General features: G+C 39.7%; 2 protein-coding genes across 9 annotated transcripts in view; one reads left to right on the top strand and one right to left on the bottom strand.

Annotated features, from left to right (window-relative positions):
• Nucleotides 1-910, bottom strand: part of LOC136750074 (caskin-2) — a 125,624-nt gene extending 124,714 nt beyond the window's left edge. For 4 of the 7 annotated variants that reach the window (XM_066704838.1, XM_066704841.1, XM_066704840.1 and 1 more), the window contains exon 1: nt 607-910. The gene's annotated coding sequence lies outside the window, so the exon portion shown is untranslated. The remainder of the gene's footprint in view (nt 1-606) is intronic. The other 3 variants (XM_066704842.1, XM_066704843.1, XM_066704839.1) reach the window with 1 other exon arrangement.
• A 4,850-nt stretch (nt 911-5,760) lies between these two features.
• Nucleotides 5,761-15,584, top strand: LOC136750073 (toll-like receptor 2). Of its 2 annotated transcripts, none has more exons than XM_066704837.1 (2): nt 5,761-5,900; nt 13,052-15,584. In XM_066704837.1, the coding sequence occupies exon 2, from the start codon at nt 13,104-13,106 to the stop codon at nt 14,904-14,906; it is 1,803 nt and encodes a 600-aa protein (XP_066560934.1). In that variant the 5' UTR covers nt 5,761-5,900; nt 13,052-13,103; the 3' UTR covers nt 14,907-15,584. The 2 variants fall into 2 exon arrangements, with proteins under 2 accessions (XP_066560934.1, XP_066560933.1); XM_066704836.1 differs by lacking the exon at nt 5,761-5,900 and adding an exon at nt 11,458-11,637.
• Nucleotides 15,585-15,925: the final 341 nt, after the last annotated feature.

Below are 15,925 nucleotides of genomic sequence, written 5' to 3'. Positions count from 1 at the left end.
ATGCATTGCAGAATAAGTCTTACACTAACTGTGCCCATATATCTTGTGTTGCAAAACGTTAATTTAGTGGTCATTTATTTGCCCAAAAGTACATAATAATAATAATAATAATAATAACGACTAACAGTTGGCAGTAGAAATCAATTGTCGTCGCGTAGTAGTATTTTGTTTTTACGAGAAATCTCAGTTGTACACACACATATATATATATATATATGAGGACCCGGTTCAATATGACTCTTACTGACCAAATGAGGTGAAGAGTGACACGTGTTGCTCCCCTTTGAAGGTCAACTTTCGAAACAGTGCAGTTATGACACTTAGAGACAACTTATATTGTACTGTACGAGTGCACAACACCGTTTCACAATCCCAATAACACAGCACGACCTGTGAGACCTGAGAGCACAAATGAAGTGCAGCCCACTACTACAGCACTACTACAGCACTACTAGCAACACACGCCAATCCTGCACTGCGCGACCGACAGCCTCGCCGGGAACCCAGGTACCGCCGTCACCGCGCTCGCAGGTACAGGGCTGACTGACCCGAGCTTTCCGCGGATTTCAGTTACACCCCCCGAGCTGGACAACGAGATAAACTCACCCCTGGTGTCAAACATTTTCCAAAGTCCAATTATGGACGTCAAGGTGCTGTGTGGACTTATAATAATCCCAGGGAAGTAGTGCCCCACGACAACATCCAGGCGCGTATTCTCAGCTAAAGTTCTCCAGTGAGTCTCCCGAAGGCGAAAGCGCCGCCACCATCCCGTCCTCTGCGGGGACAGGGTACCAGTTTGGGATCTTTAGTGTCCGAAAGCCCCGGACATGATATTCTTCCCCGTTCGCTGTTGGAAACTCATAACTCCGCTCGGCACTTCAGCGCATTGTCACTTAGCCAAATCTCTCCCAGGAGGTGGACGTCCCTCCCACCGGCCTGTCTGTCTCCAGACTCCACCTTCTTTAAGGACGACTTGCGGAGTCGGGAGGTTTTCTGAGCCGCCTGCTGGGATCAATAATAAAGCGCACGATCAATGCACAGAGGTCAGGTCACTGGACAGATGAGTCCGACTGCGCCGAGTCGCTTTCTTTGACAGCCAGGGTTGCCTTGTTGTGATTTCTTCATTATCTCTCACCTCCAGGGTCCAGTGATGAAAGGACAGGGAATTGCTATAGGAGTGAATAAAGGTTACTTTTCTTATGTAGGGCTCTATGAAGTTCCCCCAACCTGCTTACAATAGTTTCACCATGATTGTAACAAATGGAAAAAGCAATGTAGCGTACAGGCTATCTCAACATTTGCATTCTGATGTGTATTTCTTTCTTTCTTTATTTTTGGATATGAAGTAATAGGTCTGTTTTGGAGCAAAGAGAGAGATGTTGCAGTTGGAAATTCCTGACGCCCACAGCAGGGCAGAAGTAAGTACTGCAGCCCATGTGAACTCCAAGAAACTACTGCACACCCCAATAAACATTTCAATGCAACATATGAATCAAGTTCCTATAAAAATGTATACACCAGTTTGTAATAATGGTAATGTAATAATGTTATAACTTTGCTTTTGTGATCAGGACAGTGATATTTTGAAATGTAACCATTTCCAATGAGGAAACGGGGGACTTTGTGTCTTTTCAGTCACAGTATTTACACTAAAATTGTAAATCTCGAAAAACTGCTCACTTCTAAATCTTTTGTAGTCATTTTTGTATTACTTTAGTATACATACATGTTAATTTGGATTCATATGTCTTTTTTATTTTTATTTTATGTGAACGAAAAGACACAAAGTCACCAGTTTCCCCATTGCAAATAGTTACGTTTCAAAATATCACTGTCCTGGTCACAAAAGCAAAGTTTGTGGGGAATAATAGACATTTTCTATACTTATGAGGCATAAGCAATTAGGAAATAACACTTACTACCCAGGAACAAAAAAAAAAAATGTGTTACACTGTGTAAGATGATTCTCACCGAATATCAAGTGTTGTGTCAGAACAACATGAGAAATCATAGGGATGTTCTGACATGTGGCCGAGAAGACATGAAAGAAGAAGAACAAATATTTTGTTTATCTCTCACACATGATATAATAAAATGGTGTGAACCTTGGAGCTATGACAGCGCGCATGTGTAGTGAAATGTCCTCTTTGCCATCAGCAAATCGCAGTAATCGAGAAATCACAGTCAAAGAGGGAATTCATTTCTGTACATTGACACTGTGATTAATTTAAACCTTTACAGTTTATCACAACTATGTGAGATGAGCTGTAGAAACAGTGTTTTTTGTAGTGGTATTCCACCCAGGAAAAGCACCACAAAGATTGTTGCCCCCAATTACACAACAGTCCAGGTGACTTGCCCTCACACAAGCTCCTCCCTTCCTCACCCTCTGTTGAAAAATGTGTAAAACCTGTTATGGTGCACATGACTTTTCACAGGTTTGTAATTCACATAAACTGCTGTTTTCACAGACCCTGATTAGCTTTAATCTTTACTACCTTCCCTAAAATAACATTGGGCAGTCCAAGACTAGTGCTAATCTGGGTCTGTCAAACCACCCCATTAAGTGGTTAATATACAGTTGTGTGAATGTTTTACTGTGCTGTGTCAATAACCCCTAGCGGGCATAAACATGTCATCTACAATTATTTTCATGAGCTTTGCTAAGTGTTTACCCCACCCCCCTATGAAATGTAGCTGCCCCCCTAGCAACAATGTTCTTTCTCTGTCATTGCATGCTGTGCATTTTACTGTATCATATACATTAATTCATAACTCCTTTAACTATCGAGTACATTATATACAACACAATTATTGTCCCCATTCAGTTAACTTAGTGGATCCACTTTAGTGAATAGTTCTGTAAATTACATAGTCTAAAGAATCATAGGCTGCTCGTAATGATGATTAGTAGGTTTTATTTGATGTAGTAATTTTATTAAGTTAGTTACATCTTAGAGATCTTGTAGAAATACACATTTAAACACACAAAATCAAACATATTGACATGTCAAAGAGTTACCATACAGAGTTAGAAAAGGAGCAAAGTGTGAGACAGACAGAATCCCCCCCCCCCCTCAGCTGACTCCAAGAACGGTGCCTGCTTGGTTTTTGTGGTCAACCAGCTGCACCTATCAGATAAACAAGTAAATTCGTAGCAACTGAGAAAGCATTAATAAAGTCCTTGAAATTCCCATTTCTTTATAGAGTTCTTACAAGATACAGTCATTTGTTAAAGGTAGCTGCAACCACAAATTAATAACATACACACAAATAATATGTTATTACATTTCCTAGCAGCTAACTTATAATTGTATAATATTATATTTTGCATACTTTTCCATTCATACAGCTGGGATTTTACTGAAGCAGTCTATGTGCAGTACCTTGCTCAAGGGTACCACAGCAGTGTCCCATACCTGGGATTGAACTCACAATCCTCCACTCAGGAGACCAGAGCCCTAACCACTACTCTTCATTGCTTATCATTTTTAGCCCACAATACTATTGTTTGGAGATGTAAATTAGCTGCTCTAAAATTGTCAAAAAGTATTGCCTTACACAGATCAGCCATAACATTATGACCACCTGCCTAATATTGTGTAGGTCCCCCTTTTGCCGCCAAAACAGCCCTGACCCGTCGAGGCATGGACTCCACTAGACCTCTGAAGGTGTGTTGTGGTATCTGGCACCAAGACGTTAGCAGCAGATCCTTTAAGTCCTGTAAGTTGTGAGGTGGGGCCTCCATGGATCGGACTTGTTTGGCCAGCACATCCCACAGATGCTCGATTGGATTGAGACCTGGGGAATTTGGAGGCCAAGTCAACACCTTGAACTCGTGATTCTTCAGACCAGGCCACCTTCTTCCAATGCTCCGTGGTCCAGTTCTGATGCTCACGTGCCCATTGTAGGTGCTTTCGGCAGTGGACAGGGGTCAGCATGGACACCCTGACTGGTCTGTGGCTACACAGCCCCATACGCAACAAACTGCGATGCACTGTGTGTTCTGACACCTTTCTATCAGAACCAGCATTAACTTTCTCAGCTATTTGAGCTACAGTAGCTCGTCTGTTGGATCGGACCACACGGGCCAGCCTTCGCTCCCCACGTGCATCAGTGAGCCTTGGCCGCTCATGACCCTGTCGCCGGTTCACCGCTTTTCCTTCCTTGGAGCACTTTTGATAGGTACTGACCACTGCAGACCGGGAACACCCCACAAGAGCTAGCCATCACAATTTGGCCCTTGTCAAAGTCGCTCAGATCCTTACGCTTGCCATTTTTCCTGCTTCTAACACATCACCTTTGAGGACAAAATGTTCACTTGCTGCCTAATATATCCCACCCACTGACAGGTGCCATGATAACGAGATTATCAGTGTTATTCACTTCACCTGTCAGTGGTCATAATGTTATGGCTGATCGGTGTATATATAATATATTTGAAAGTGCTGATAAAGGAAAGGATATTTTTTTAAGACTTTAAATATAAGATACAGTAGAATGTGTGATTGTGGTGGTAGGCAATTATTATTAATAGCACTTTTCAAGGACCCAAAGTTGCTTCACAATTATTACATTTAGAAAAACAAACATCCACTAAAGACAGAAGTCAAAACAAAAAACAATGTGGAATAAAACACTTGAAAGAAGAGACTTCTCGAGTGGCACCCAGCATTTATTTCCTTGGCTACGCCACCTGGTGGCAGGCTAGTGAGCATTACAACTCACTGGGAGGCTGCTAACAGTAACTAGAGAATCCTTTACTTCTGGTAAGTGCCAGTTCTTTTTTCCTTTTCCTTCTCTTTTTTGCAGGCTATTTTAAGATCCGGGCTTCAAGTCAAAATATACCCAGCACAGCAACAATCAGCAAGTAAGAAACAGGATTCCCTTTATTAATCTATATCATATCCTAACAAATTGGGAAAGTCACATGGGTGCAATGCTGCAATATGTCCAGCCCCAACTCAGTCACATACACGTGTCAAAAATGAACAGACAAGTATTAAAAAATCCTTGCCAATCACTCTGGGCAGTATATTGATTAGAATGGCGGGTGGAGGGTGGAGGGTGAAGCCTTCACTGCCACTACTTGGACATGTTAACCTGTGAAGAAAATAGCACAGAAGCAAAAGGGAAAGAGGCCAGCCAGAGCAATAAATAGATAAGGAGCGTGTGGTTGTAGAATCAAGGTCTCCAAACTACAGCACTTCACCAGTCTAGACTTCCAAACTTCTTTTCAAAGCACCCCAGACTATCAGCAGCTCCATCCAATGACAAAAAACCCAGTTTGACAGTTGTAAAAAGTAAAAGCTGAAATGGTTAAAAGTTTTGAAAATTAGGATCAATTGCAGGACATTTAGAAATTTCCTGTTTTTCTGGCTGTAATGCACTTTAAGAGAAAAATGTCAGGTTAAAAACAGGAAGCATCAAGACAATAAATACTCTTGTCTTCTGTGCCTCAAAACTGTACAGGAACTAAGTATTCAAATGTCTTAAAAAGCATAGAACCACATTACGCAGTCATTCTCTTTATACCAGGTAACCCTCATGTCTTTTCGCTTTTATTCCAAACAAACTCTTAATTGAACTAACAATTGTCTTATTTCAACCTCGTCAGTTCTTCACATATGAAATAGGTGGACATCATCCAGGTAAGTGGCTTATGACAACTGGGGCTGGATCTTAATTGTGTCCTTATTCCACTTGTCTCTTACAGTGTTTTTGTTTTCTTTGGGTGGTTTTCACTCCCTTAACTTTGCCTCCTGCGCTCTGTCATCCTCTCAACGCAACCTTCTTTATCCTGCACTTGTGTCTCCTGCCCCGATGCCACGGACCTGGGTATAAATCTTCATCTAATTGTTTTACAGCTTATAAGGACCCAGTGTACAACAACAGTGGAGGTAAGCAAACAGATCCATCTCTTTAACCTGCAGTGAACTAATTAAGACAAACTACTACAAATAAGAGAAAGACAATGATCTGAGGAAAATGAAGCCAGTGAAAAATACAGGTTACATCAGGGGGAAAAAGTTTTTAAAGAGAAAATAAATGTATAATGTAATTATCCTCTGTGTATTTTGAAAGAGTTGTGTAAGAAACTCTCAAGTACAGTAGAATGACCATATTTACAAAATGCAGGTAGATTTACAACTCCCACATCAACATATGTCTTAATTTCCTCTTTAAATGTGTCATATATGCAATCACATATCGTTACCATTGAAGTTTTTATTAAGTAGTTATGAATTAAATTATATAGTAAAAGCATAATCATATCTAATGGATACAGGTCAATAAACAGGTAGAAAATCTGTTACATAGTATTTAATTTACTCTTTAGGATCAAAATGTCCTCATGGTCAGTCCCACCTACTCACATCAACCATCAATGTTATTGTAAATCTAAAGTAATGTATAATGTTTTTATTTTGTGTACGTTACCTTATTTCTATGCTGCTGGAATTACACTGTTATGAAACATGAGTTTGAATCCTTCCAGCAGGGTGCTTTGGATCATTGTCCTGCTTTAAGATAAAGATGGTGTCATCCTCTATTTGCGGATAATGCTTGGGATATTACACCATGTAAATTGAAGTGTAGTAGAGAAAAACACAATAGTGATCGCTGTTATAAGGAACTCGGAGACAGTTTAAAAAGAAGTGAATTACAGTACATCCGAAATTACAGAAGCATTATTATAGCAGGAGACTAGTGTTGTGTTTTAATTTACTTATACTGAGGATGTCTACTATAGTCTGATCACAGGTGTGAGTTAACTATGGCTTATGTTTGTGCTTAAAACCAGCTCTACAAGATATAATAATCTACAATGTTCAGAAAAGAGGGAAATAAACATATCTGCTTTTAGTTTCAAAATGAACTTGAATGTCATCATTTGAGTGTATTACTTTTCCTCTCACCACTTTAGAACATTCATTTTCTTTCACAGTTTTTATGTTAATATTTAAATTGTATTATTGATTAATTTACTGGTAACACTTTATGTTACGATATTAATAAATGATTGGTAAGTAGTTTATAAAACAGTTAGGAACCATTAATAATGCCATTTATAAATTATCAATACAAAAAGTGTTTTTCTGAGGAAGGGGGTAGTTTTAACATTGTACCTTACATGATATATGCTGTTCACAGGAGGGGGACAATATGCTTTGTTATGTAATGTTGTTTCAATACGACAAATTACTACCCTATATTATATTAAATGCACAATTTAATGCATTTTTCATTTGCAAAAGGAGCATATAGGTCTTGATTTTGTATTATGTTCGGTCATCCTAAATATGTTCCTTCTCTGCACATTTGGTGCCATCTACTGACTAGTAGTGGGTATAGCAGACTTTCTTGGGATTGTATGGGGGTGCTTGATTCCGAAATTTGAGTGGATTCCAGAGTCGATTCATTTGAGAATCAAAGGGATCGATTCCGAGTATCGATCACCAACACTATTCCTTTCGATTCTGATTCCAATCAATCAAATAAAAAGAAACTTCCCCATACTGCTGTGTCAATCAGCATATTTATAGGAAAACACTGTGGTCTGCCTTTTAATTAAAAAAGTAAAACATAATATTAACTGAAAAAAGCAACTACAACAAAGCAAAACATGATTAATAGAAGTACAATGTAAATAAAGTATATAGGTGAAAAGGGGGAATTAAATCAAAACATTGACACACCTGCTAATGGCAAAACACACCACAGAATATCAGCACATGGCACCTACCTGGGAAGGAAATGCTGCAAAAATAAGTGTTGGAAATCTGTAATGGAAATGCAGACATTGCAGAAGGTGGTTCATGATGATCCTGTGTTTCACTGAGCCATTGTACTCAGATCCCACCAGTCTAGGCTATCTCTGCATCCTCAGTTGCTACAGTGATCAGCACACGGGTTCAGGGGTGTCACATCAGCAAAGTGTATGATTTCATCTTACCATCTTCTATATGGTCATCTTCTTTTTTCATCTCATGGTATCGATTGGATAGCTTCCTTTGTCCATCTTTTATCTGTTCTTCATGCAATGTGTCTGGTCCATTGCCATTTTAACATTTTTGCTCTTTCAATGATGTCACATTTTCATTTGGTTTCTGATCCATTCATATACACTGAATACATAGATGCAGACAAAAGCACTGGCCCACTTCTATATATCCACTAATATAGTTTAAGTCTGCTGAATACTGGTAAAGCCTACCAGAAAATAGTTTTAATGATTACAGCTGAGACGGGAGGGGTGAATACTATACTTCTTTGTGTATTAAGTCTTTTTGTTTTAACAAAAGACACAAAATCCTGTCTGCTGATTTATGGTTGCGATGTTATCTGAAAGTACAATTTCAGATTTAGTTGGTGAGAATTTGACTGTCCACAATGAAGAAATGACTTTGATCAGATTCCTGTTTACATCATTATGATCTATCAGGAAATAACAGCCCACCTTCTTTAGGCCCTATAAAACTGGAAATATAATTGAAGTCTCAGCTATCTTTACATAAGATGGGAAAGATTATAATACTTCAATTTATCTTCATAAAATGTACATGCAAAGTAGTGCTTTTACACTATCCCAAGGACTGAAAAACTTGAGTGTAAAAATCAACAATTTCCAACAAAAGTAAAGAAAAGGGGTGGTGGGTGGTGGTGGTAGAGTGGTAGCTTTATAAAATGTGCTTTACTTGCTGAATAAAAAAACAACTTGTTTATATATACAAACACCATAAACATAAATACCCACACAGGGTTTTAACTAGTCACAGACTCAAAATCCTTCCAGTAAAAACCGAAAGTGTATGTAGAAATGTGTAAAAGTACTAAATGAAGCAAGATAAAATGTAAGTATATAAAAAGAGAAATGCAATGGATACCAGAGTTTAACTAGAGATTGAAAAAGTGGAACCAATTTGAACTACTATTAGATTGTACTGTTAAGGTGAAATCACTTGCTCTAAAGTACCACTAGAGGGAGACATGCACCATAAAAGCACCAAACACTAACATTATTATACATTTGGTTTGTCTTGTCTTTCTTTATAAAGCAGTAATTTGCTTGGCACCTAGTAGCTTTATCTTATATTACGTGTAGTGTGAGAGAAGCATAATGATCGGGAGAGGTAAAGAACTGAAGTCAGCAATGTTGTTTTGTATAATAAACATACAAACCTACTGACGTGTGCAGTTTAAGTGTGGTCATCCGGAAAGCTAGGGGAATGTACCACATAGACTGAAACAAACAGAACAATCCATGTTCTGTACTGTAAATGTATACATTACATGTCATCTTTCAGCCACATGTAACTGCATGTCTATTGTATGGCACGGTATTATCAAATGCAGTACAGTGTTGTATTCCATAAGCACGCAGGTGTCAAAAGATGGTTACAAATAAAACTATTGGCACTCAGTGTCATGCTGTAAAATATTAATAAAAATACAGGTCGACATATAATTTGTATTCTATACTTATGAATAGACAGTTGAGATTTGGAGGGTAAAAACAACCTAAACAACCCTTATGGTCCATCAAGATACAAAATAACCTTAGTAAGGTACTTTTTTCCAGTGCTGAGTACTGGCCCATACTGCCTTTGTCACTTCAGCAAAACAAAGGTACACACACAAACAAAACAATCAAACTTACAAACCAAAAAGGGCAATAGTCAGTTGAACCTCTGATAATATATTTCAGTACATTGGTTTTATACATATATAAGCATAACTTTGGTAAACTCTTATCTTTATATAATCATATTTTTTTAATGCCATTCCACCTCTTCTCCCAGCAAGCCAAAACAGCTTCCTACCTATGATCTGCATGTTTGGCCTACTATAATATGAAATGTTGATATGTCCTATGTGTGTGTGTATGTGTTGCACACTGTGTCAAACAGGGGAGCAAGAAACAAACATGGCAAGGCATTATAATTAAGGCTGTGTCTGGAGTTTTTCCATGGCATCACCACCATGGCTGCCAAACCACTGGCCAGTCTGACTGCAATAATCAGGCAGAAATAAAACCTCAAGAAGTCATACTTATTATTAATGCATCATTCTACAGCCGCACACATCAGAGTTATTGAAACTTTTTGCTTCCATTTAGCAAGCTCATGAGTCCACTTTTCTACAGAGCCTGATTAACACCATCAAGCAAACAAGATTAATGGCACCATTAATTGCTTTATGACAAAACAGTATTTTTAATTTAGCAAACATTATTTCACAAAGCTGACTCAATTCAGATATTTCTGACAACACAGATACTTGTGGCTTGGTATTTGTGTAACACTTCCTTTAAACAGGATACACGTTGCCGTACTTTCTATGTCTGTCTGAATACATTCAGCAAAAATTCTCAGCTTTTTGCTGAAATGCCAACTTTAAGGTAAAGGTTTACACTACAAAAGTGGAAAATTGGATAAAAAAGACACATCTATGCTTTTCTTGGTATTTATGTATTTAATGTATATAAAATAATGGAACCAATACTTATTTAATCTCTAACCCGTACCAAAGTAGAATCACCAATGATTAATCAACTTGGCTCACCACTACAGCTCACATGCTGACTCGGGACACCCAGCAGAGATACAGAGCAGTGCAGGAGACTAATGAAGCTCTCACTATGAACATAGTGGAGCCACAGGTGCCCAGAAAGCTACAGGAATTGCTGTTGCGTGACAAGCTGTGGAAATCCCTCGCCAATTCAGGCCCTCCCAACTCAGGCTGTCCCCACTCTGTGTCACCCTGTCTGAACATTAGATTGGAACCAGCACTCTTTTGACAACACTGCACTACTAACAGGGGCTATATTGTGGTTTAATGTATAGTTAGAAGCTATTTTATACTGTTTATAATGCAAAATGCATCTGGTCCAACTTTGACCAGTAAAGTTTTGAAGATGGGTCAAATTTTTATTTGGTCTAGGCCAGGGCTGGCTAACCCTGGTCCTGGAGAGCCATAATCCTGCAGGATTTCCAGGTCTCTCTTAATTACCAATCAATGGATATCTTGAACACAGGGACATTTTGCCTAATTTGCCATAATTGGTTCAATTAAGCAGTTAAAGATCTGGATAAAACAAAAACCTGCAGACCCTGCGGCTCTCCATGACCAGGGTTAGCCACCCCTGGTCTAGGCCAAAGTTAGGCATATGTGCAATGCATTATTGATCAACTCAGTCTTCACTTGAGAGCTCAGGTTGTCTCTTTCTACCATCAACTACCATCGGTTACAACTGTTTGCATCTGTTTCCTGAGGTTTCCCACACTAACCCTGTGAAACGAGTGTGTGGTCGCCATGAGCGCTGATGTACATGCAGGGCGCTAGGACCCTGGGCTCTGCAGAAGCACTTTGGGTGGTTCTTTAATTTCTTCTTTAGCCCATTGCACTCAGGAAACATCGACTGGTTAGTCACATAGGTTAGCAGTTCTCCCCGTGCCCCCCCTCCCAACCTAAACAGGTCTTCATGGTCACTGTAGAGAACTACCTACAGTCCAGCAAATAGCTGAGATCCAGAATAGTGGAAGTATAAAGATTCAATAGGAGGCACTTTATTTAGAAAGCAGCCTGAGGTGAACTGAAAAAACTACTTTGCTCCTCAGATCCTTCAGCAGAAAGGTGGGTGACACACATGACTCAATAAGAATCTATAAGTAATTCAGCTGAGCATTTTGTCTGTCTATGCATTTCTATTGTCTTAACTGGGAGCTGCCTCCTGGAGAGCTGCTCTTCTTTCTTGTTATAACTTTGTTATTTGGATACAACCATAGAATAGGCAGTCACACAGTTCACAGGGGACATGTACAACAGCCAAAGCGGAGGGTGATTGCACTTTGAGTCGGAGATAGTAAACAGCCCTAAATTCCCGTGGCTGAGTGAACTCACAAGTCTTAAATATATAAGGTACATTAACAGAACACATATTTCCTATTTGAATAATAGCCAGCATGTTGGATAATCTGGCAAATGCAATCTCTGAAAGAGCAGAGAAACAATTCCTTGGTATATAAGCAGTACAAACCAGTTTTCTTTGTTATAACATAAGCTGCTAATCAAACTGCTAGTGAAAAGTATTGTGTTTCAAGAAATACTATACCCCACGCATTGTCTTAAGTACACTTAACATTCATGTGAAAAGGATTTTATTTTTTAACACGCATGTGGTGTTAAATTAATTTAATTTTGGCATTAAGCAAGGCAAACAAAATGACTGTAATAGAAGCTAAACTGGGAATACATTTTGCCAATATGTGCTAGGAGAAATGTCAACACATCTGTTTTTGAACTTAAAATGCCAGAGTGAATTTAGTGGGAAGAATTGCTTGATAAGAAATTAAACACATTTTATAGGTCCTAAATGAATATGATTTTATTGAAAATCTGTACATCCAAACAAATGGTAAAAAAAGGTTTAAAAAATGTAGAGAAAGTTCAGAAAAGACAAGGTTACTGCCATAAATAATTCACATATAAGTAAATGAAGTGTTGCATTAGGTGCTAAATCCCAAAATGAAATGAAATGGCAAAATATTTTGCAGCCACTCAACTAAAGTATATTAAAAATATGATTACACAATATAATAATAGTAATTTCTCATCTCTGAATCAATCACCTCTGAGACACAATGTTCTAGCATGGAAGTAAACTCAACATTGAGTTTGATTTAGTACTGGCTGATTGGTTTAAAAATGAAAAACAACTTTAATATTATGTAATCAATATGCAATTTTGAAAATATTTAATTTAGCACATTACACATTGTTGGATAAAAAAACGATTGAAAAGAGAGGACTACATGAATGCACATAAAGAGTTCAAGCAGATTCAGGGCTTCACTTTCACTTTCAATCAGAAATGTGAATAGACATGATTTACAATGGTGCCATCTGTTTAAGTTAGTTATACAGGAAACCAGGTTATTAAGTTCTTCCAGTCAAAAACACTCAGACTGTATTCATAGTTGTTTATAAGATGAAACCAGTGTGGATTCCTCCTGGTGTACCACTAAATGTGTCATGTTTCTGCTTTCAGACTGGTGAAGGCCTGCGTAGTTCAGGAAGTGGGCAGCAATTGTGGTGCAAAGATGTGGCTGTACCTCCTCCTCCCCATGTGTGAAGCAGCCAGGGGCGAGCACACTGTCAACTGTTCCTCACAGCGCTACCCCACCGTCCCCTGCTCATGGGGGTCAGACACCACCACCCTGGACCTGTCCAATAACCAGATTGAGATGATAACAACCCTGGAATTCTCAAAGGCCAGAGGGCTGAAAAGGCTCCACCTGCAGTTCAATCAGATCAGCTCTGTGGATGAAGATGCCTTCCAACACAACCCCCTGCTGGAATATCTGGATGTCTCATACAACCACCTGGGGGAGATCATCGATGCGCCCCTGAAACCCATCCCATCACTGCTCTACCTTGACATCACCGGCAATGTGTACGACCGCGTGATTTTGGGCCCGGGATTCCGAGGTCTGGAGAAGCTGCAGATCCTCAGGCTTGGGAACCCTCAGGTGGTGTCTCTGAAGGCGAAAGACATGCAGCTGCTCAGGGGCCTCCCATTGAAGGAGCTGCACCTGATCACAGGAGACCTAGGTGAGTACGACGGCGCTCTGAGAGGCCTGAAGAATCTCAACATCCTGACCTTGGAGATTAACGTAAGGATTCATGTACAGACCTTCAAGGTGTTAACGGACGACATCATTAACTCCACCACAACCCTGAAACTGAAGAACCTGGATCTGACGCAGACGCCAAACGTCCCCTTATTCCACTCTGTGGAAAACTCCCCCATAAAATCTGTAACTGTAGAGAACATTTCTATTACCAAGGAGTACTGCACCGCCATGTTCACCAGTTTTCTCTTGTCCAGCATCGCAGAGATTACGATCGACAAAGTTGTTTGCATGGGAACCTGCATCTCCCAGGTCCCCCCCTTCGAGCACAGCACTCTGACCAGCCTTTCTGTATGGAACCTGGACAACCCCTCCATTTACATATTCAGCCCAGGAGGATCTGTGAAAAAGTTCTTCCAGCCCTTTCTCCACCTGTCCCTGGTGAACGCTGTCGTCTTCTTTATGCCCTGCTTGCTGTCACAGGCCATGATCAATCTGGAAACGCTAGATTTCTCCTCTAACACCCTGGACTGCCTCTCTATGTTCCCAGACTGTAACAAGCCCTTACCTAACCTGCGTTCCATGGTGGTCGACAAAAACTTGTTCAAATCGATGCAAATGCTCTCACAGGTGACGAACCACATGAAGCACCTTGTGAACCTATCAGCAAATCACAACACATTCTACCGGGAGATTGGAGTGTGCAACTGGACCCAGAGCCTCAGGAGAATGTCCCTGAGGGGGAATAAGTTTTCCAGCAAAGTTTTACACTGTCTGCCCAGCTCATTGGAAATGCTGGACCTGAGTGTCAATCACATCACTGTTTTGCTCCACCTTGAGAAAATGGTGAATCTCTCCCAGCTATATCTTTCAGACAACCGCATCTTTTCTCTTGCAACTCTTCCTAGACAGCTATCCCTTGCAGTTCTCTATCTGGATGGGAATGATTTACCTGGAGTGAACAGTAGTCTGCTGTCAGCACTTAGGGGGACTGAGTTGAAATTGAGCAACAACCCCTTTGATTGTGGCTGCGACATCTTGACTTTGAAAGGATTCTGTCAAAGTGCCAAAGTGGTGGACTGGGACAAGGACTATCGGTGTGAGAAGCCAGCAAGTCTAAATGGTACAGAACTGCAGTTCCTAACATTACCCCATTGTAGGACAGGACTAATTGTGGGCAGTGTCATTTTGTGCTTGATCCTTGTACCTGCTGTTTTTTTAATTGTCAAAAAATTAAAGAACCGGTGCCATGCTTATAATGAGATCAATTAGACCAATGTTGCCCATGTTTTCTCAACCAGCTGGTACTGAAGAATTGCTAGAAGCCTGGTTGAACCATGATTTTATTTCCTTTAATACACTTTTAGTACCCGGCATTCATAGATTGCCATAGTCTGTGCTTGCCTTGTTCCATGTTCCAAGTTAATTTGGAAACCAATTTATTTCAACAGATCTTTGCTTTCATAGTTTGCTGCGGGGTAACAGAGAAGTTTTCCTGAACAGTTCAGGCCAGGGGTGTGAGAAATTATCTGGCTGTCTCTTCTGAGCTTCCCTGTTTCCTTTGCCCAGCAGTCCTGCATGGCATTTACATACCAGCTATTAAGAAAATTAATTTCATGGGCACATATGAATATGAATACAATGTCAAGAAAAATGCCACATGTTTAAAAAATAATATCATTTTGAGTGTTTCTAGACTGCAAATTTTCTCATCATTTTCTGAGATTTTCTAACAAATGCTTTGGAAGTGGGCATGAGTTGTGCGTTCTAACAGCTTTTACTTTCGCCAAAAAAACCTAAAAACAAAAACCCCAGCCAGTGGAATACAGCATAGTCTATATCATTGAGAAGATAAACATTGCAAACTATCATTGCTTTTAACTATTTTGTGTCTTGGGCTGCTTGATGTAGGCTTGGAGTGAAAATAAATAAATATGCTTTGAGGTGTAATGGTAGTTTTGTTTTCTGTGTGTCTGTTTGTCTATGTTAAAGAGACTAAGGTCAAAAAATGCTCTAGTTGTGAAGTTTGCCTGTATCAGAAGGCAATTACATCACTCACTTCCATCTCATGGACTTTTACTATGAAATTACTGCCTGGAGGGGAGGCAAACCTGTACCTGGAACTAGGGTGAATGTCCAAGCATCTTTCTTTGAAATACTGACTCTCTCACAGTTCTGCCGTGTTCTTCCTTCCCCAGCTTTACTGTTCAAATGCACATAAGAAACCCATGCAAGATTTGGTTACCAGTCCACAATGGTAAACACAACGGTAAAATGCTTCTATTTTAGAA

Source organism: Amia ocellicauda, chromosome 5, assembly GCF_036373705.1.
Source record: "Amia ocellicauda isolate fAmiCal2 chromosome 5, fAmiCal2.hap1, whole genome shotgun sequence".
Lineage (NCBI taxonomy): Eukaryota > Metazoa > Chordata > Actinopteri > Amiiformes > Amiidae > Amia > Amia ocellicauda.
The sequence above is the reverse complement of the archived record's forward strand: the minus strand, read 5'-3'. Positions and strand labels throughout refer to the sequence as shown.